The sequence below is a fragment of the Myripristis murdjan genome, chromosome 21 (assembly GCF_902150065.1).
Source record: "Myripristis murdjan chromosome 21, fMyrMur1.1, whole genome shotgun sequence".
NCBI lineage: Eukaryota > Metazoa > Chordata > Actinopteri > Holocentriformes > Holocentridae > Myripristis > Myripristis murdjan.
Genome location: NC_044000.1, coordinates 6,824,292 through 6,846,500, shown reverse-complemented (window position 1 = coordinate 6,846,500; position 22,209 = coordinate 6,824,292). Strand labels below are relative to the sequence as shown.

The 22,209-nt window shown below is 40.7% G+C and overlaps 1 protein-coding gene across 1 annotated transcript in view; it reads left to right on the top strand.

The window, feature by feature from the left end:
* Positions 1 to 22,209, top strand: part of edar (ectodysplasin A receptor) — a 49,037-nt gene that overhangs the window by 23,118 nt on the left and 3,710 nt on the right. The window contains exons 4-9 of the mRNA XM_030081497.1: positions 3,893 to 4,074; positions 7,545 to 7,630; positions 14,804 to 14,884; positions 15,093 to 15,218; positions 15,335 to 15,409; positions 19,924 to 19,996. Coding sequence (XP_029937357.1) covers positions 3,893 to 4,074; positions 7,545 to 7,630; positions 14,804 to 14,884; positions 15,093 to 15,218; positions 15,335 to 15,409; positions 19,924 to 19,996 — 623 coding nt within the window. The remainder of the gene's footprint in view (positions 1 to 3,892; positions 4,075 to 7,544; positions 7,631 to 14,803; positions 14,885 to 15,092; positions 15,219 to 15,334; positions 15,410 to 19,923; positions 19,997 to 22,209) is intronic.

Here is a 22,209-nt window from a genome sequence, read left to right as displayed (position 1 = left end):
TGTTGTCCACTGCTGTTCTGCTCCCTGCATGCTTTGATCTGCGTGTTACTGCTGATGCTCCCAGCTGCCCTTTGCATTTGCACATGAGGAAAAACCTCTTACATAATCACCGTCTCATTCATCATTTGTCACTGGTTTACTCATTATCTGGGGGCAGTAATTTGTTACACAACGCAATATTTTACAGTTTCATTAAGCAGCCACACTTGGAGATTGTGCCCTCGCCTCTCCTCAGAGATCAGGGTCAATCAGTTCCCTCTCTGGTGAATGATCAGGAAAAAAACAATCCAATGTTCTTGCTGTCCTTTTCCTAGAAATATCCATATTGGGAATACTTCCACTGAGAGCAAAGGCAGGTTTTAGACTATTTCTGACCCAAAATAGTGGGAATATTTTCACCCAGATAGAATTTTTCCTTGATTTCTCAGCTGAGTGTTTGAAGAAATCTGGAAGAAAATGAATTAAGCAAGGGAGGTAGGGTATATTTTTTGTATAATTCAACTCAGCCTCATATGTACATATAGAAAAAGTAATAATTTATCTTGTAAGTGCCATTTTATAACTGAAATTAGAATTTGTTGCACTGCTTGTTATTGGGAAAAGTAACTTAAAGGACCACAACAGTGATTTTGAGTGTTTACATCTATATTCCATTTGACATTGCAACTAACCATTTTGCAAATCATGTGACGTTACTAAAGATTTCACCTCATATAATGAAAAATCCCTTGATTTTCTCATTTGAATTTTGGTTTGAAACTCCCACCTTGTAATGCTCTTCTTCTGTGGCTAACAAAGTTGTTGCCATCCATAAAGCATGGAACTAATAATTGTCTGTGTAAGCAAATGTTCCCCTGGGGCCTATTTTGCTTTGGGAAAAGATCAGCATAAATGTGATGTATATATGTTTTGCAGATAATACGCTAAAATATATGCAAAATCACTGGGATGGTGGTCCTTTAACACCCAAAGCAGGAGACAGCAGGAGAAATCTGACCTCATGAACTCCTCAGCGCTGTAGCTCTCCACAGACCACCCGTGATAACTCAGTCTACAGGCGAACACACACGCACACACGCATGTGCAGACATTGCTACACACTGAGTGAGTGCCTAAATTAGAACGAACAATTTCTTTATGGTGTGTCACTCCGACTGACTCCCACGAGAAGGAATGAATCACAGTGAATGACGCGCAGTAGTCACATAGTGATTTACCCTCCGTCAGTCAGTCTGCCGACAGCCAAAGCAAACAGAGCAGAGCTGAGCGCTTCAATGGGCACCTTAGGGCGCCACTCCTTCCTCCTACAGACACAGTGTATGCAGCCACTATCCCTATCACTGTATTTGAGTTTGAATTCGGCAGATTAACTTGGCGTAATCATGTTTTGACTGAGGTATCGTGCAGCACCACACGCTACATCTGCTACAGAGTATGGATTTTGACGGCTCTCCATGAGACTGGCATCAGAAGTTGGACGAGGATTAATAGCGGCGAACCTGCACAAACACGCAGAGGATAACGTTAACTACCAGGAACATTAAATGCTCAAATTTAGCCATAATAGCAGCGTAGTCGACATCCATCAACCTCCAGTGGGATTCATTTGTTGTCTAGCCAGTTAAAGAGAAAAACAAACATCACTGTAGTAAAGGTATTAAGTAACAGGGAAGGGAGTTCACATCCTTTTTTTTTTTTTTTTGTCATTTTGCAATAATTTTATGGCAAAAACGTTTTTGGGGGATATTTTTTCTTGTAATATAATTTTAAATATATAATTATGGAGGATATACATGTAGTTTCTGGTATTTTTATTGTTTCTTTTAGGTATTTTGCTTATTTTCATTTTTAAATTTTATGTATTTTTATTTATTTATGTGCTTTTTCCGTGATTTTTTTCCCCCAACCATGTGGTTTGAAAAATTTCTTACTTTTTTTCGGTCTTTTTTTTTTTTCTAATTTCTTGCTGATATTCATGTCATTTTATTGCCTATTGGCTCACCACGCCCCCTCATGTTTTTAAAAGACATCAAGTGAATTTGCTCAGGTTTCAAAGGGTTGTCCTTCCTCCCGCTGGCATGTGTCTGAAGCTCAGTGACTATTCCCATCACCCAGCCCTGTGCTGTGTTTAAACTTGTAAAAAGCCACTGATCCATTCCTCTTTTTTTCTTAGATGGGGACGACAACGATAAGCTCAGTCTGATAAGTACAGAGCTCTGTCGCAGAGAGTAATTTGGCCATTTGCGGGCAATAGAAACATGACAGAGGAGAGGAGAGAGAAGTTTAATCAGTGCAGCGAGAGCTCCCTTTACACTTTCTCCTGGCTGTCTGATCCTTCGGGTGCTGCAGCCTGTAATTCACATGTTATCCTACTCCCCTGTGCTTTCCCTCCAAGTGTGTGTGTGTCTTGATGCCCTTTTAATTATATGATAACCATAGGGTTCCTCCTCACAATGGAGACTTCAATGCACTCTCCAGCATGTGTGCGCACATACACAGCCCGTTACTTTGACACATCAAACAGTTCTCAAGTCATGGCCCTTTGCAGCCCCTTTAACATGCATCTTCTAGTCAGATTCTGTCTGATTTTTGATAAAGGATGAGATTAGATTTAGATATAGGGTTTCATTTACACTTGACATTAAAATGCATCTCTGGTATTCATGCTGAAATTGGTTTTCCCTGACCAAAATGCAGATTTCATTACTTTTCTTAGTAATGAGCTGTAAAAGAAGGTGAGGAAGGTGAGAAAGCTGACATAAGCAAAAAAAAAAAAAAAAAATGTCATGCAATTTAATAATGTCTTTTGAACAGATTGTTTAGTGTCGGCGCTAGGTTTTTCTCTATGCCCTAACCGGTTACTAAACACACTGCACCCTGGGCAAGATCTGGAGACACAACAAGCCCCTTTGAAAAGAGGCTAGATTTGACCCGGTCTGGAAAAGCTTTAAGTCAAAGGGCAGAAGTGGAGCCAGGGTAATCATGTCCCCAGAAGATCCAAAGCCAGCTTTAATCCAAAGGGACAGGATCCTGCCGATAGCTCAGTGCCTTTTCATATCAAACAATCACACAGGGATGTATGGAAGTAAAATAGAAGGCAAGGAATATTAGATTTCTCTAAGACTCAATCTATTGTAGCCTCGAGCGAAGGGGGATAGGCTTGTTTCAATAGACAGATGAAAGTGAGGGACAAATCAAAGAGAGAAGACAGAGAGAGAGGGCAAAAATGAGAGAGCGAGTATGCATTTATGTGTGTGTGTGTGTGTGTGTGTGTGTGTGGCCTGTTGTTCTGCCTCCCCACTGTGTGGTATTAACATGAAGAGATGAGAGGAAATTGATGCTAGAAGACAGAATGATGAGTTGGTCATCTTAAACACTACCAGGCATGGAAAACGACACACACACACACACACACACACATACACGCTCGCACACAAACACACACAGGGACCTCTGTGACCAATCAAATTTCTCTTTTTGTCTAAGAACATGAATGTCAGATTTGCTAAGGATATAGACAAAAACAGATGTGTGTGTGTTAGTGAGTGTGTGTGTGTGTGTGTGAGATTGTGTGTGTCCACACCGTTATTGCCCTGGAAAGCATCTCATTAATCATAAAGTGTTGAGGCATTTTAAAAAACATGAGGCCAAACTTAACGAAAGGTTGGCACTCAAACTTTAGTGTGGGTCTGAATATGTGTGAACATCATCTGTGAGTGTGTGTGTGTGTGTGTGTGTGTGTGCAACCATTTACATGTATGCATGCATCTTTATCTGTTGTTGCCCAGTTTTTGTGTGTTTGCATTTTACTTGCAAGCACACACAGGTATATGCATGCAACTTTACCTGTGTGTGTGTGTGTGTGTGTGTGTGTGTGTGTGTGTGTTTGTAGAACTGTGGCTACGGTGTGAAGGATGAGGACTTTGCCTGCGTGCCGTGCCCACAGGGGAAATATTCCAAAGGGAAGTATGAGATCTGCAGACGCCATAAAGACTGCGACGCCCTCTACCGGGCCACAGTGCTCGTACCTGGAACCCCGGACAGCGACGCAGAGTGTGGGTCCTGTTTACCAGGGTAAGTAACACACACACACACACACGCACACACACACATACAGGCAAGATTGAAGTGAAAAACAAAAAAAGCAGCTGACACTTGCCAAATGAGAAATTTTCTTAGTTTTAATAATAGGAAAGTCAAAAAAACATTAAAGGGAAAGTTCACCCATGTTGAAAAATGTGATTTTATGTCACTTCCCCCCAGCTATTATGTAAGACAGTAGTTGTTCTATCTTCCTTTCATTGTTACTGAGAGCTAGATACTGGCTGGAGGCTCCAAATGCTAACTGTTAGCCTCCTGCCATTGACGTGGACTTCCCCCCAGCTAACATCCTTTAAAAATAGCTGCCTTAACCTCTCAGTCACACAGGAAAACACTCTCACTTTAAAGTAGCATGGTTTTAACATGACTGGACCACCCTGCTGCATTTTTTAAAACACTCCCTGTGTGTGCACACACAAACACACACACACCACATCCTCACTCTCCATTTGCCATGGCATCCACTGCCATGTGGAAATGCCATGTCTGTCACTGGAGTCAATAAGGGACTTTTAAATGTTACCAGACCCTCTTCTTCTCCGTCCTCCCCTTCCCATCTTCCCTCCCTCCCTTGACTTACCATGTCAATATACAAAACAGGCCCCTACTCTTATGTCAAATGGTTGTTCTGGATACGCGCTCCTGCTGCGAGGCGGGTGTTTAACTCGTCGGAGTCGGAACTTAATGATCATTTCGCTGAATCACATTTCATCCGGTGCCTCTTAAACGGAGCCAGTTAATGATTAAATATGTTTGAGTCTTCATGGGATCGCTGCACATATGAGAGATGAATGACTCGGGTATGTGGGATAAGTTATCCGTTGTGCTTTTTCAAATTAAAATAAAATAGTTGAGCCTTTCCCCTCTTCACTCCTCACCCCTCCCTCCCTCCCTCCTTCCCTCCCTCCCTTCTGGATGCTGTCCTGTTGCCTTGTAGATTTCTTGGCATTCAGTTTCCATTTTGCAGGAAGTTTTTGCTTTTAATCAGTTTGATCTTTACGGGAATGAGTGTCTGAATGCTGTGTTTTTAGTTATGCATGTGTGTGTGTGTGTGTGTGGGGGTACACGTCGCAGTTAGCAATGCATCGGGAGTCCATACATGCTCATGTGCAGAACAGAGCAAGCCTGAACCACTGCTGAAACGCTCAGTTAAAGCCTTCATCTGCTTCTCTGGGGTTCCAGTATTAGAAAATACCTGGAAGAGAATGAGAATGAATTAATGAGAGTGGGACTGCTGTGATTGACATGTTTATGAGCCTGTTTCCCTCTGCTTTCACACTTTGCACAAACTGCTGAAGAAATGCTCTGGTTTCTTCACCAGCACCTCAATTATTTTCTGTGTGTTTATTAGGAATCTCACTTTTATGTCATGGTGCTCCTATTCCTTCCAAAAAAACAACAACAGTTTTTTCACACAGGCACAAACAACTCTGTGACAGACTGAAAAAGTTTCGAGGAGAAATCAGGAAACCTGCTTTGAACCAAAAAGATAAAATCACAGGAAAGAACTGAAGAAACTAGAAGGCGCTCTGAGATAGCAAACAATTCCACAACTTGCTGTTACAGCCAAAGACATTTCTTGCTACCATTCAATTTATAAGGTATATTGATTTTTTTGACTCTGCAAACATGCCTCTCTGGATTTGGAATTAAGTCTTTATCTGTGTTAGTTTTATAGGAAGGGCTGAAAAAAAAAAAACAATCGCCTAACGGTGACAATCCACGATCCTGATCCCCACCAAAATCGAATCAATTGTTCCCTGGCCCGAGGCCTATCTGTCCATCAGCTCCTCTAAATCCCTTAAGATACTTAGAAAGGAATTCTCAAAAAATCAGGTGCAAATCGGTGTAGTTGTTAGAGAAAGTGTGAAATATTTAGGAGGTCAGACATTGGATCCCCGCAGCAGTCAAATATCCTGCCAAAGTGTGTAAAACACAGAATCCAACATCTCTCTGAACAGGAGCATCAGCTTTCAAACGTAAAAACAATCAAATGATAGCAGTGTTTTTCAGAAAATCGTTGCTTTTTATCACATCCATCACACACGGTAGTCCTTATTATCTGCATGGAGCATGCTTTACATGCACTTAAGCATATAAATTATCTTCGTGCTTTCAGGCAGGAATTATTTAATGTCAGTTCATTTGCAGTCAGACCCGACTCCTTGATGCCTCTCCTCCTCCCTTTCCCTCACAGACGCATCGTGGCTCGGGGCGATACCTGTACCGAACCATGTTTAGTGCCTTTAGGGTATCAATTAAATGTATTCAGCGAGTCAAACTTTTCACCCCAGCTGCTTCCCATTGAGGTGAAATCCATATTTATGCCCCGTGTAGGTATGTCTAGAAGCTAGGGAGGGTACATGTGTCTGTGAAACACCTGCCAAGCTAGATAGCGGCTCTTGCTTTGAACTGGTACAACATTTTGACCATTTTTTCTTCTTTTTTAAAGACCTCATAGCGAGTTTCTCTCTTTTCTGTTGTTGTCATGTTCTCTTTGTTGCTGGCTTGTGAGGGTCAGAAGTGGCTCACTGGGGTTCAGCTGGGGCTTAATGGATCCCTGGTCACCCAGGAAAAGACTAAGACCTCCATCACAAAGGGTGCAATAACAAGAGATTCACTCTGTAAACTTTAGTTTGGTTAACCGCAACTGTAAGTCTAGTAGTCTAGTAGTCAGGAGTCAGAAATCAACAGGCGGTAACAGTCAAGACATTTGGGCGCCTTAGGCTAAAGAAAATCACTGGGGGCCCCTTTGTTTTACCATGAATAGATAGGCTCAAAAGATGAACAGCCTGAGGGATTTTATTTAACCCTTCACAAAATGAACTTGAGTTGTTTTTTTTTTTTTTTTTTTTTTTAAGAAATCAAGACAATTTGCTTAGGATGCAAAGGGTTAAATACTTGCGAAAGGAGTCTGTATGCAGATGCAAGAAATCTGGCATCGATCCTGCATGACTGACATTTAACTGTATCATTTTGATAATTATAAATACAGTTTTCTTCTCATTTTCCAAGCTTTTTATGCTGATTTGTTTTTCATTGCTTTCATTGTGAATTTGCTCATTGCTTTTTTCCCCCCTCTTTTTTGTATTTGTCTTTCGTATTCTCGGGAGAAATCAAGTGATTTTGCTTCAATGGGCTAATTGAGTTTTCAGATAAAAAAAAACAAACAATCTGATTGGTTCTGGGGGCCCTGTCTTGAGGAAGGCGGGACCCCGGGCACTGTGTCTGGTCTGTCTAGTAGACCTGACAGCTCTGAGAAGTAATCAGCTGTTAGTAAATATTCAGTAGCTGGTTGTTAGTAGGTAAGATTGAGTAGCTAATACTTTGTAGCTGGTACTTTGTAGTACTAGTTCAGTAACTGCAAATCAAAAGGCTTTTGTTCAAAGAGAAATCGGTATTTTTCCTGTGTCCATCCTCACCATGTATTTTGTCTCTGCCAGGTATTACATCCTGGAGAACCGACCCCGGAACCTGTATGGCAAGGTCTGCCACTCCTGCCAGAACGCACCACGCAACACCAAAGAATGTAAGAGCAGCTCTGAAAACGCCATAAGTCCCTTCCTCTGTTCTCTACTCGCTGCTTTCCTTCCCTTGATCGTCCCTGCTTCCAATCATCTCTTCCATCATTCCCTTTTTCTTTCTTCACCTATCAACCACTTCCCTCTTTTCCCTTTTTCAACATTTGTCTTTACTGCTCTCTTTATCCTAAGAAGATCTGTTGCCAAGTGATTTTCTCTCTAAATGAAAGGAAATTAAAGGGGATAAATTGCGCAAAAGCAGATGGATGGTGAAAACCTGGAGTTAGTTGCGGAGAACAGCATAAGGTCAGAGGTGGTGCTGAGTTCTCCCCAGGCCCTCTGGCCACCATCCTCCCCCTGTCAACAGGCTCTGCAGATGGATACCAAGAGCTCATCCACCCCCTCTATTCCCTGGATCCTCTGGCTCCAGAGGCTTGTTTGGCAGCTCATCCATAACCAAACCGCCTTACTGATTACCCTGCATACCTGATGCTGCACATGTGTGTGTATGTATGGTGCCAAGTGCTGCTGCGACCACATCTCCTGGCCATAACAATTACCAGAGCTTGCCTCCACTGCTCCCTCTGCTCTGCCTACCAGCCAGTCATTCCACTGCCCACGTGTAGCACATTCCTGACAGCCTTTTGCAAAACAATAAATCTCTGTTGTCAGGTGAAAACCTCCTCACTCCAATTTTGTGTGATTATCATGTTTCAGCTGAATCAGTTGGCTTCGGTTGACATCTTTATATAGTACCATTATAATTATTTGTTTTGGGTGACATCTTTTTTGACTTCGGGACCAATGAGACACATTTAAATGAATGCTGTCAGCATTATATTTTATTATGCGTGTTTGCTTGGACTTTTTTTTTTTTTTTTAATCTTTTTGTGCGGTACTGTCCTCTAGCTTTTATAAACATTTGTGCAAATTTTAAGAGTCAGTGTTATTGTTTTCAAATACCTAATGGGAATTTTTGTCCCTGTAAATTCCAGTTCTCATTTCTTGCTCTAGGTGATACATTTTCATTTTGCCTCAATTCGCTTCGCCTAAAGCAAAGCTGCATTCACCTCTGCAGTGCATTGCCTCTAATTTTTTATTATTATTATTATTTCATGCCCTGTATCAACATATGATTACAACATTGCTCTCTTTATTTTTTGGTTGCCTTACATTTTTGCTGATTTTGGAACTGAAGCTCAAATCCTAAAAGTGTAGTGACTAAAATCAACAGGCATCTTATTTTTTGCCTGAGGCTGAGGCTTTTGTTTTGCCTCTGATACAATAAAAATATAATTAAAGTAAGTAGAGGGAGGTACAAATTCAGAAGAACTTTATGTGGTGGGTGGATCAGAGGATCAGCTGCCTTCATGACAATAAATTTTAACAACTCAATCGGCCTAGTATTGAGTCTTAAAATCTTATTTTCCTTACAACAAGTGAAAAGTTCTGTCAGTTCTGGGGTGAAATAATTCCAGCGTTACCAATATAGTTTTACTTCTGTCAAAAACATATTTTTTTTTCCTGGTGATGAGTGTCAGTAGCTTTAAACAAGGCAGAAAAAGACATTCCACTTGTATCAAGAAAATCCAAGAAAATTCTTGAAACAAGTTGTTTTGGATGAGTGGAATTAGGTCACCACATTCTTGGGAGACTTTTTTCTCTTGTTTTAAGGACAGATTTTAAGATTCATTACCGGACTAAATGACTTGTTAAGACAACATTACTGTCAGAGTCCCGCGGTGCCCTCTGTGGTTTTGGCGCGAAGTGACAGATCACACTGATCCTGCACTGAGGGAATAACAGTATCGCCAAAGTGTTTTTGACCCTCACTGATACATACCGCATTGGGAACGACTTTTATGTGCCCATCATCGCTCAACCCCCTCACTCCCTCGAGTGTTATTGGAGGGCCTGGAAAAGAATGGTATTGTTATTGTGTCATATTTAATGAGTGTGTTTTGAAATATGAAAACCCCAAAAAGCAGCCCGGGCCTGCAGTGAGGGAGCAGCAAGGAGAGAGAGAGAGTGTGTCTGTGTGTGTGTCTGTGTGTACGAACAAACACTCTTTTCAGCAGCACTCTAATTATTTCTGCCAGGCATGGGAATGAAAGATTGAATGAGGGTGGAAAGGACAGCAAAAGATAAAAAAGATAGAAAAAGGAAAACAGAGCAGCACCACAGAACAAAAAAAAAAAAAAAAAAAAAAAAAAAAAAAGCTGCAAAGAGATTATTATCTTGTATTCTTATCATGTTTTACTGCAAGACTGGTTTTAGCCAAAGTAGCTAACTGTAGTGGGAGATGATTTTACTGTTTCCCATAAATGTCAACTTTTTTCATGAAAATCAATCTTGTTTCAAGACATTTGCTTGGTAGTAAGGTTGACTCCCAAAAAGTTCACTCTTGTAAAATCCCAGTCATTGTTTGTTGGTGTCTTGACAGAAATCACAGACATTTTTCACAGCAGCCATTCTGACATGAAATAGCAGATAAACACAGGTGTTACTGGTGAGATTAACCAAGGATCTGCATTGAGGTCTAATGAGATCCCTGCTATTGTTCATGCTGGCTCACTGGCAAGACATACATACATACATTTACATGGAATGGAGCCTTAATTAATGTTATCAGTGACACCTGTGTTTACCCTGCTATTTCATGTCAAAATGGCCGCCGTGAAAGGGGTTGTTGAGTGTTAATCCTCAAGATCCTCGTCCCCCCAGTTTCTGTAGGTGGAGCTCTTTTCGGTGTTTGTTCAGCCACGGCGGCTCTCACTGCTCACGCTGACGACCGTGCTCTTCTTCTCTTTCTTCCAAACAAACCAGCAACATGTGCATCAACAGCTGCCAGACACCGAGTGTCTACAACAGAAAATGTGAAAGCTTTCATGTTTTGTTACAGGTTGAATCACAATTGTGTTACATCAAGCTTTAGTCTACATGTGGTACATATACAAATCTCACTGAGCACTTGAGTCCTTTAAAACCAGCAAAGCTATGTGCCAGTGCAGCAAACTAGTCCAGCTGAAACTGTTTTGAAATAAGCCCGGTAAGTCTGGATACAAGATAAAATGGGCCGTCTTTATTTGCAGTGAAAGAGTAAATGTGCATAAAAAGGACTATTCTCTTCTTCCCATCTGTGAGGGCAGGCAGCGGTATATTTTAATTAAACTCCTTTAAAAAACGAGAGCCTGAAAATAGCGCGCCCCTCCAAATATAAAAAGAAGTCGCTGGAAGCAGGGAGTTCTAGTTGCTTGGGGTGAAGGCAGGCCTACACTCGCCACGTAATCTGTAAATTACCCCAGCTCCTGCGGAGCTCTGTGTGTGTGTGCGATAATTAAAACTTCAGTGGGTATGAGAAAGAAAGATGATTAGCGTGTTAGTTCTTGCGCTGATGCTACTCTTTGGCAGGCAGATGCTCTGAGTCTGTAGGCATCGCTCAATTTCCTCTGTCCTATTTCTGCATGTTTATTGGCTTTTGCTGCCAAATTCTCCCTTCTTTTTACCATCAAGCACAATTACCCTAAATATGCACTTAACAAAAAGGCTTCTCTGTAATACTGTAGCATGGTTCTTAAGGATTGAACCATAAGAAAAGATTATATGATGCCAAAAAGTAACCTTGTTAAAAAGCATCTCAGCAGCATCCTGCTTAAATAGCTCTGAACCTTTATGGCGCTGAAAAGATCTTTTACAAGAATAAAAAAGGACAATCCCAGTCATTCTGGATGTTTAGTGTAATATCTACAACATGTATATACTTTATGTTTATGCCAGCCTTTTTAAAAACTAGAACTCAGATATCATTTTTCTGACCTTTCATCCAGTCGTTGGTTTCCATTCATTCCACTAGGATATGAAAATGAGTTTTGAGAACTTTTCAAACTTTCTTCACACCGGTAGTCCATCACTACGCCCACATTAGGTTTCCTGAAAGCGGCAGCACTGTTGGGTTTTGACTTGGTGAATGGTTGACTTGAAACGGTCTCTCTGCTGGAAAATAGTCCCCGGGGAAACATTTGCTTTACACAGCCAATTATCAATTCTGTGGTTTGTGAATAATGATGACTTTGCTGCAGAAGTAGAACATTATAAGGTGGGTGTTTCAACCAAAAATTCGAATTTGAAAACTGAGGGATTCTGATTATATGTTATGAAACCTCCTGACTTGCAAAATTGTTGCAATATAAGATTTGGACAAACTGTAGGAAAGGGGCCAAAAAATCAGAATCACTGATATGGTCTTTTAAATGCTCAAACCAGTAGGAATCTTTTTCAGAATGACAATTTCTCCTTCATTGTGACTGACCATTTTTAATTGCAACAAATGAGAGGGCTCTTCAGAGTTTTTATAGAAAGACTTTTGAGGTTGCAGTTTTTATTTTTTCCAGTATATCAGTCAGGGTTTCCGCTACATGTAATTGATCGTGGCGCACCGCCACGGCAAAATAAAAGCCGCCATGCCTCGAATGATGATTTTTTTTTCAGATGTTAAAAAATTTAAAGTATATTGCATGAATGGATATACATACACATATATAGCCTATATTTGCGCACATATACTCACTATAATCAGAGTTTGAAATGATAATTTAAATATCATGAAATGTTACACTACACTGCAATTAACTTTATTTTGAAAAATGAACACCGGAGTCATCACCCACCTGTTTGATTCTACTGTTGCGCGCTCGCAGAGGGAGAGATAAGTACCTAGGCAAGATCAAATTTAATCCATTTTTTTTGTTCAAGCCTGTGAAAACTACCCTAATGTTATCGTTAATGTTAACATTGTAGGGCCATATAATTTCAGCGATCACAGAATCGCTGACGGAATCGCGGAATTAGCTAAATAAATTGGAATCTATTTTTAACACGGAACATCTCGTAATTTGACATAATTTTAATGAAATGCTGTTTTTGTGTGGAATATGAACGTATGTCTGGGGGAAATTACATGGAGAGAAGCAAATCTGGGTGGCACAACCCCTCCAGTCGTTTCACCTGCACCTGCACCACCAAGAAAAAACATTACAACAACTGCACCGGCACCGTACGAGTCCAAAAGGCAGAGAAACTTTACAGGCTACAGCAGAGCACTGACATAGATTGTGTAACAAAGCAAAGAGTTGCCACTCCGCTCTATTTTCACTGACTAACAGCAGCACACTGGCCTAGCTTGTCTATTCAGAGAAGAGGTATCACTTTGGCTTATTTTTCAGTCTATGTTATCACATGCATACTACTGCTCATTCACACAGGCATACTACTGCTCATGGTAGTTGAATTGTTAGGTCTGTTTGATAAGTAATTTACATTTTTAAAACAAATAACAACATGTGGTGGTGTTGTATTGTAAAACAATAAACCATATCCGTAAATCATATAAATTTTGGCCTTAAAGATCTGTGTCAGCCTAAAAGCTTTTAAACACCATCTCTGAAAATAATAAACGTGTGTAAATTGGAGTTTAGGTGGCATTACCCTCCATTACACCCCTGTTTACTCAGGTATCATGATTCCCACACCACAGACAGGAAATGTTTTGGTGCATTTAGCTACTCTGCACTACACAGTGTGTAATCCACATCCTCTGTTTGTTTGGACCTCCTGAAGCAGATGGGGTTGTGGAATTATTGGCTGGATGTGTTTTGTAGTGTGTGCTCAGCCTGCGATGATTAAAACGTGGAACTGCAATCGACTAAACAGAATTCCAGTTCGGGCTCATATCCTTAACCAAAGTGCATAAACACACACCCTGAGCAGTGATGTCTGGAACCACAGGGCGCTGGGACGTGTGTGTGTGTGTGTGATGACATGAAGCACCGAGGCCATGGAAGCGGCCAGGGCACGTGCCAAAAAGGTCTACAGTATATCAAGTTAGAGAAATAAAAGACTGATTAAAGGAGCTGATTTATGAGCTGCCAGGGGTTTACAGCTCCATTAGGAAAGAGGAAAAACAGTTGATCAACAAGCCAGAGGGAGACAGACAGAGAAAGCGGGGGGAGGCAGGGGGAGGGATTGGAACGGCTTGAAAGAGAGCGGAGAGAGAGAAGGACGTTTGGACTGAGAGCTGTCTCCCCAGATCCACACTTCCCATAAACAGTTTGTTTACTGTGGCGGGCGGAGGGCTGACAGAGGTAATGTTTAGGACACACGGTCGGGATCCCCGCCAGTTTCACTCAAACTGCAAACTGATGTTATGTCACATTATAGAAAATCCTGAGTGCTGCACCACTGAGATTAGTGTTGTGAAAAGTATCCAACAGTTATGCTTGAGTAAAAGTAAAAGTATCTTGCTTGACTATTATTTTGGTAAAATTCAAAGTCACCTATAAGAGTACTGAGTAGAAGGCTTAAAGTAGCGACAGCATAAGGTCCGTATAAAAAAAAAAAAAAAAAAATATTCCAGGCTTTATGTGACGCTGCAAATCAAAATGCACTTCCAAAATAAAAAAAGCAAACAATATATAACTCTTCTTCTCAAGCTCTCATTAAATGTAAAAAAGTGCACACATCTTATTAAGATGTTCTACATCCCTAAATAGTACTTAGTGCATCATTTAACAAATAAACATATCAAATTCCAGCTTTAAAAAACATTTATTAAATATATCTTAACACATGCATATACAATGTGGAAAAATTCTAAATGTCAGTATCTCTTTATTTTTTTTTTTTGGTGCACAAAAGAGACCTTTATCTTTAACTTCAACAAAAACAAACACTGTTTTTTAGTTGTGACCACAGGTGCTCATCTTCCTCGCAGCATCACCGCTGGAAGGGCCGGCCGCTATCACCATCTCACCGTCCCACATCAGTCGCTGTTAAAAGCTGTTGTGTACTATCAGACATGTTGGCAGGAACCTTCAGTCGCCCCAACTCTGTGACTACAATGCTGCCTGTTTGCCAAATGTGTCAAAGCACCTCACATTTGTAAGATTTTAGTTGTTTAGTTGGCAGTATTTTTACTTTGTTACTTTACAACTGTCACCTTGTTTTGACCTCCAGGTGTGACGCTCCTTCTTTGACCAATCAGGGTAACACCGAAAATGCTGCCATGCAGAAAAATCACGTGTGATGGACAGATGACTGATGGGATGAAACAACAAAACATTAATTTTGACAAAGACATTAACAGGGAGTGAATGTGTGTGTGTGTGTGTGTGTGTGTCTTGCAGGCATGCGGACCAATACCGTGGCATCAGGGAAAGCTTCAAGTGACCCTGGCAGCACCACTGTATTCCCTCATCCAGAGAAAGGTATACACACACACACACACACACACACACACACACACACACACTCTCTCTCATAAATATACACACAGACCTCATCTGTCTCCCATCTCCATCTACTCTACCTACAATTTCTTCATCTTTATTCTTTCATTGGTCTAGACATTTACACACACACACACACACACACACACAAAACCATCCATCCTACATCACTGCCTCCATGTTTCAGATGCCACAGGGCAGGGTCACCTAGCGACGGCTCTCATCATTGCCATGTCAACCATCTTCATCATGGCCATCGCCATTGTACTCATCATCATGTTCTACATCTTGAAGGCCAAGCCAAGTGGCCAGGGTGAGTCTCTCTCTCTCTCTCTCACACACACACACACACACACACACACACGGGTTATGTAAACTTTGAGTTTTTGTGTGTGTTTAATGATATTCTTTGTCTCTGTGGCTGCACAGCGTGTTGCTCCGGACAAGTGGTGAAGGCAGTGGAGGCCCAGACCAACAAACAGGAAGACAAGAAAGATGTCCCTGGTGAGCACACACACACACACACACACACACACACACACACACACACACACTGGGTAATCAACCCACACACAGCATCAACACTGCTTAATGAGTTCTTGTTTGCTGCGTAGAAACTCCAATCCCAATCTGTATTCTAGCTGCACATCTGGGAGTGTCTGGCAGTTAAAACTATGCTGGAGCTCTAGCATGAGTTTAGCACTGGAAATGGCAGCATCAGCGACCAGGGGCCAGATGTATAGACAATATGTATGCACAAAAATCATGCATACACCATTTCCCACACATAAACTGGCGTTTATGAAAAACAGAATGCACGGTGAGAAGGGGGAGATGGAACATAAGATGAAAGACGGGATCCTTTGGTAAAATATTGTTTGTTTGCACTGATAGCTGTCTTTTTTGACATTTACACAGAGATTTATAAAAATGCCAATCAAAGGCACATTTATTAATGATATTGCTATGAAAATAGCTGGTTCTGCCTTCATATATTTATAATTAATTGTGGCAGTGGAAAAGGTGCTCGTGCACATACGTCCAGTTCCTCAGTGACAGAGTTTTATAAAACAGAACAATAAGTAGACATGGTTTTATAAATGTGACGAAAAGAATGCATATGCATGTTTCTGGCTTTGTGCATACACACAGTTTGAGTCATGAATCGACACACAGTTTTATACATCTGGCCCCAGGTTTTCTTCACTGAAGAGGGCAGTACTTGAAAAGCTATTTTTCTACCAATAAAACCAGGGCTACAACACCAAAATGTCCTGGTCAGGTAGCAGTACAGTTACAGTAGCCGTGTAGAAGAACTACAGGTGTGAAAAAATAAAAAAATAAATACATACATAAATAAAAATTTCGCTTCAGATTTACTTGAGTAAATACATAGTGAGTTTGAACAGGTTCAGGTTGATGGAAATAACTACAGTGCAAAAACAAAGTATTTTCACATCGGTAAATGGCTTTGGATGTGATGACTTTCCTTGTTTATCTGGCTCACCACTTGTAAATTTGATAGTTTCTAGCGCAGAGGGTGGCTGAAGCGGATACAGTTTAAACTCAGTGCAATATTTAGGTCAAAACATAATCTAAAAAAATACAAAAAAAAAAGGCTATCCAATTACAGCGACAAGCTAAGCATTTTGTTTCCTGCAGTCTCGCCGTTAACCACTATTAAATGTCTCCAAATGCTTTCAACAGCGTATCAAACAGTTGCCTTCAATTCCCCTCGACACATGGTTAAATATGACCCAGTGGTGACTGCTGTAACACTGGTGGAATCTGAGTCAGCCCCAATATGTTTTGTAAGGCTCACATTGACTGTATGATTGACTTGATGTTATTTTGGATTATTTGTTGAATGTTCCAGGGAAGCCCACATCCTGTGTGTGGACAGGCCTTCACCATTAGAACAACACAATACATCTGTCTGCAAACAGGCCTGGGTGTGTTAGGGTTCATCTGATATGGGTTTTTGACCGTGGTGGAGAGAGTATGAGAAATTGCTACTCATGTACAAGTACTGTTACTTTGCAGATATTTTACTTAAAAGTAGAAGTACTGCTGTAAGAATCTACTGAAGTAAAAGTATTTAAAATGTATTCAGAGAAAATCTTTTTGAGTTACTTTACAATAACTTAGGTGTGATCTTTTCCATGCAGCTTTAAGCAAACAGTCCTTAAGTTAAAGTAAAATGACTGTCTTTAAAAAATACACAAAAAGTACACAAAAAAGACTCTCACTTACAATTACAGTAACAGGAGTAAGTGTATACTAACTTTCACCACTGATCTTTGAAAATAAAACATGATGTAGATTGAAGCTGCTTATGTCACACATATATTGTGCTGATATGCAGTATCTTTAAATTCCCCATCATGGGAGGCAAAAGCTCTCCATTTAAACCCAGAACACTGTTACATGCATATTGCTGTGTATTCATATATACCTGTATAGAATCTGATCAATATATTAGGAGCTACAGCAGAACTAGAGCTAAGAACGTCCCATCGACAGCCTCTGCAGTATTGATCATCTCCAGAATAAACACGTAATCAGTCAAACTGTATCATATCATCATATAAGAGGTTAATGTGTGTGTGTGTGTGTGTGTGTGTGTGTAGGCTGACAGGCCTTCAGTGTGATGAGTGCACCGTGATGGAATGTGAAGCCTCCACTGCTGCGGCCATGCATTGCTTTAGGCAACATATGGCCGTTTTACACAGACAGTGATGCTTTGTTCAAGTTAGCTTCTCGACTGACTGACTTACCATTTATATATGTTGTGGATGAGCGCGCGCACACACACACACACACACACACACACACACACACACACACACACACACACACACAATTATCTGTAGCCACAAACACACTATGTGGTACAGAGAGTCTTATAGTGTAACCATATAATACTTAAAATAACATGATAAAGTAGTTATAATAAAACGGAGATATTAATTACATGATTTATTGGTAAAGCTTTCAGTTGCATTGCTATTGATTGTGGGTTACCATGAATGTGTGTGCTTGGGTGGTTGTGTGTGTGTGTGTGTGTGTGAAACTCAAGTGTCTGTGTCTTTCATCTCAGAGACTTATTAACTCAGTGTCTCGGTGAATGACAGCTAGCTCCGGTAGAGCTCGGAGCAATGGGCTTCTCTCCCACAAATACACAGCAGTTATCTAAAATGGGAGAGACTTTGTTCCACTTAGGTGCTCATCCATTACTCTGTCTCTCCCTAACAGTATCTATGATGTAAGTGCAGCTGAGGCTAATGGTCATTATAATCGTTTTTACGCCTTGTTCCAGCTGCATTTCCTCTGTCGAAGGCTCCTTTACCGAGAACATTTCAAATCACAGCCTCCGGAACTCCATTCGCTTTTTTGAGTTTTTTGGTCTTGCCTGTCAGAGAAAGCACACTGTTCATCAACAAAACTCAAAGCTTTCACCGTTACAAACCACTCTTCAATTTGGCACACCAAGCAACATTGATATTTGAACGCTCAGACCTGGTTCACTGCTTGCGACCAGCATTTTGGATTTCAGATGAAGAGAGGATTACTGGTCAAACCAAGTGTGGGCTGAGATCAAACTGAAGTAAACATCTTCTTGGTGGAGTATACATATGCTGAATTAAAGAGTAGTTCTAAACCATTGGTAAAAAGGTCTTAAAGGGATGGTAAACCCAGTTAAAGTGGGGATTTTATAATGTGGAATTGTTCTTGTGTACTATCTTCATCATCCACCAAGATGTGAGATTTCCTGAAAGTCATTAACTGGAGTAAAACTGAGTTTTACGGGCTGGATTTTCTACAGTGACCAATTCCAGCGGGGCTGGGTGGGCTTTCCCCACACAGTAATGTTATTGTCACAATGCTGGTAAAAACAACCAACTGTTGGAATTAGTGCTGGAACAAAATGTTAGCAAATGTTTTCCCATTTTCCCCCATTTGTTTTCATTGTTGTACAACTCATTTGCTAAAAACTTACATTTCAACTGCAGTGGAATGGACATTGACCAGTTTGTTGTGGTCATTTAACTAGTTTAAAAGAAAACGGTGATTGTTAGTTTGTTAGCTGATGTTGACAGCACATGTCAGCGAGGCACTGAAGTCCTCTGTAAAATCCATCCGTAACATTCGTCCTCCATAAAGTCCGTAAAATCCTCAATTCGCCTCTAGCAGCAAGGCAGCGGAGATGGTGCACAAAAGATGCCTCTCCATGCTTCATAATACACCACTGCTTGTTTAGTTATTACTGCAGACCTCACCTCAGTGAGTCTTGCCACAATTAGGTTTATATGGAGATTAGCGCACTACAATGGATGATTCAAAAACAAACGTCTGCTGCTCTGATCATCTCGCTATGTTGATTTTTGATTTCAATGTCCTTCCTTCTCCAAATCTGTTTGTATGGTCCATATTTAGAGGGAAGTCTTTGCTCGCCCTCACCTCCTCTTGTCTTTTGACATAAAATGCAGGGTGCCATACTAACCATCTAACAGTGAGGCTACTGTTACTATAGTTTGTTGAGGTGAGTGTGCTGGCACAGGATATTAGGACCAGCTGAAGAGTCAATCAAACGGGGGTGGAAGGAATAAAAACTGAGGTCATTATCTGATTGGATCGCTCCACTCTTACATGTGAAAGTAACTTTCTATTCTCCAGCAAAAACACTCGTTTGAATCAGGAGAAAAACAGCCGACATGCCTCTTTCTACCCAGACAGAACGTCAGATTCTCAGTTTCGTGATGATTTCTACACCCAATGATGACAGTAACAAAATAAATAAATAAATGCACATTTTTTTAAACCATCACTTTAAATCGTGCTCTGAGTTGTGTGATGTTTTTGCAAGAAAACTTCAAACAGCCAGATTTTTTAGGCGTTATCGCCTTTGAGATGTTTCTGTAGTTAAACTTTATGATCAATGTCTTCTTTTCTCACTCTGGGCTTTCTAAATTCCTAAAAAAAAATTGTTGGAAACTTTTCTGCCTCTTTTCTCCCAGATAATGTGGTGATCTACTCAGAGAAAGACGAGTTCGACAAACTCAAAGCTCCCCCTCAGAAGGCGGTTAAAAGGTGAGAGGTGTTTATGATTCACTGAAAACATTTCCATGATGCGCTACACGAGTGGCACCCTGCTTATTCTCCAGGCTGACACGGGACGACCGCAGGCAGACTGATGCCTCTCCGTAGTTCATGGCCAACTTCAGAGACAGCTCACTTTTCTATACAGAAAAGCAGCATGAAAGAGTAAAGTGTGACTTAATGTGAGCTTTACTTTGTGTATAAATGCTTTGCTTGTGTCCTGTATAGGTCTGTATTTTGTTACTAATCAATAAGATGTCTAGCAAATATGGACGGTGTTTTATAACCAGTAAAGAAGACTGGTGAAATAAAACTGCAAGCAAAACTATGAGGTCCAGTTGGTGATCATCAAAAAGCACAGCAAAATTCAGTCGTACTTTAAGAAAAGCATTAATATGTATTTTTTTTTATCCCCTTAATAGGTCCCCATATAACTAACTGACTTGGTGGGAGTGTTTACCCATAATTGAATCACTGTTCATAACCCAAAAAGCGAGTTAAACATTACATTAAAAAAAAAAAACAGATATGAAGTATATAATGACATTAGATGGGAAATGAGCTTTCAAAACATGAGGAGCACAACAGGGCTGGGAGATTCCTGATGAAAGCTGTGGTGCTTTATTGATTTTTATTAAAACACTGTTTGGACAAGATTTTATTAGTGGGGGCAGATGTGATGAAGGTAATGAGAAAGGATAAATAATTATCAAGCCGTGAGAATAGTGACATGTTCAAAATGGTGAGCAGTGCAGTGAGTTGTTTTTTTTTTTTTTTCATATTATTACTGCTGTATCTCTAAAATTGTAGTTTGGAGGTTCCCATATGACAGCATGTGTAGTACAGCGAGTGGCCTTTTCACATCTAAAATGATAACCATAATAATATATTGCTGCTGAAGCTCTGACAATACAATGATGTCTGTGATGTAGTGAGCTAGTCGTAGTGCCTGACCCTCTCTTTCTTACAACTTTAATTTAATAGGAAATGTTTTAGTACAATATTGTCTCTACATCCAGTTTACATCTTTTTATAATTATTCTTTCAGTGAATGAGCCCAGAGTGGTTGCAAAGGTTTCTTCCAAAAATGTTATTTTTTCCTCACAAAACTCATAATTGGCAGCTTTTGCACTCTCTGCTGTTCCAACCAAAATGGGGGTAATTTGTCACAGACAAGAACATGATCTTTTTTTTTTTTTTGTATACCAGCTCATATTTGATTCTTATGTGTGTTATGTGGAGCAAGTATGCATGTGCTGGTGATGTATGCAGCATGTATGCACCATTGTGTGATTCTTGAGATAGAGAGAGAGTTAATGTGTGTGTGTGTGTGTGTGTGTGTGTGTGTGTGCGTGTGTGTGGCGTCACAGGGGCCCCAGACGACAGAAAGAAGCTTTTATCATTTTTTTTCAGCATCTGCCCGTAATTAAGCCACCACAGAACAAGTCACTGCAGTAGTAGGATTGTTGCTGCTGGCCTTTTTTATTGGTGTGTCTATGTATATGTGTGTATGTATGCCCCCTCCTTTGTGTGGGCATGGCATGTAGAAAGCAAGTGAGGGTTGACTTGAGGGTTGTTGTTTTTTATGAAGCAGAGAGTCATTATGTGGCTTTGGAAAGGGAGGGAGGCAGGATGATGAGGTAGCACGGATGAGCCCTGCAGCCCACAAAACACTGAGAGACACACAGAAGAAGAGGGTAGCTGTCAGGGCGGGTGGGGGCATTTATTCACACCAAAAAAAAAAAAAAAAAAACACCACCAGGTAAAAACACGTCCCAGCGGAAAACAAAAGCATTACAGCTTTCTCCCACTTCCAGTCATTTACGTGCCCCTCGCTTTGCATACATCTCCATGCAAAGACAATGGTGCTTTATTGAAGGTATGGATAATGTGCAGAGGAAACACAGAAATACATGATAGCATACGGTTCTGCGCGTGCACACACTGTGCCATTGTGCTGAAATTTTGCAGTGCCCGTAGAGTACGTTGATACATGAGAAATGAGAAAATAGATGACATACTCTCCCTGTCTCACACACACACACCCACGTACACACACTGAGAGAAGCTCCTCAGCATCAATGGCGGTAAACAGTGTGGTATAGCAGCATGCCAAAGGATGTGCTAACTCACTGCATTAGCTGCCAAAGTGGGTGTTAGATATCGGGGAAACAATGCCATTTTGTGTGTCTTTTATGTGTGTG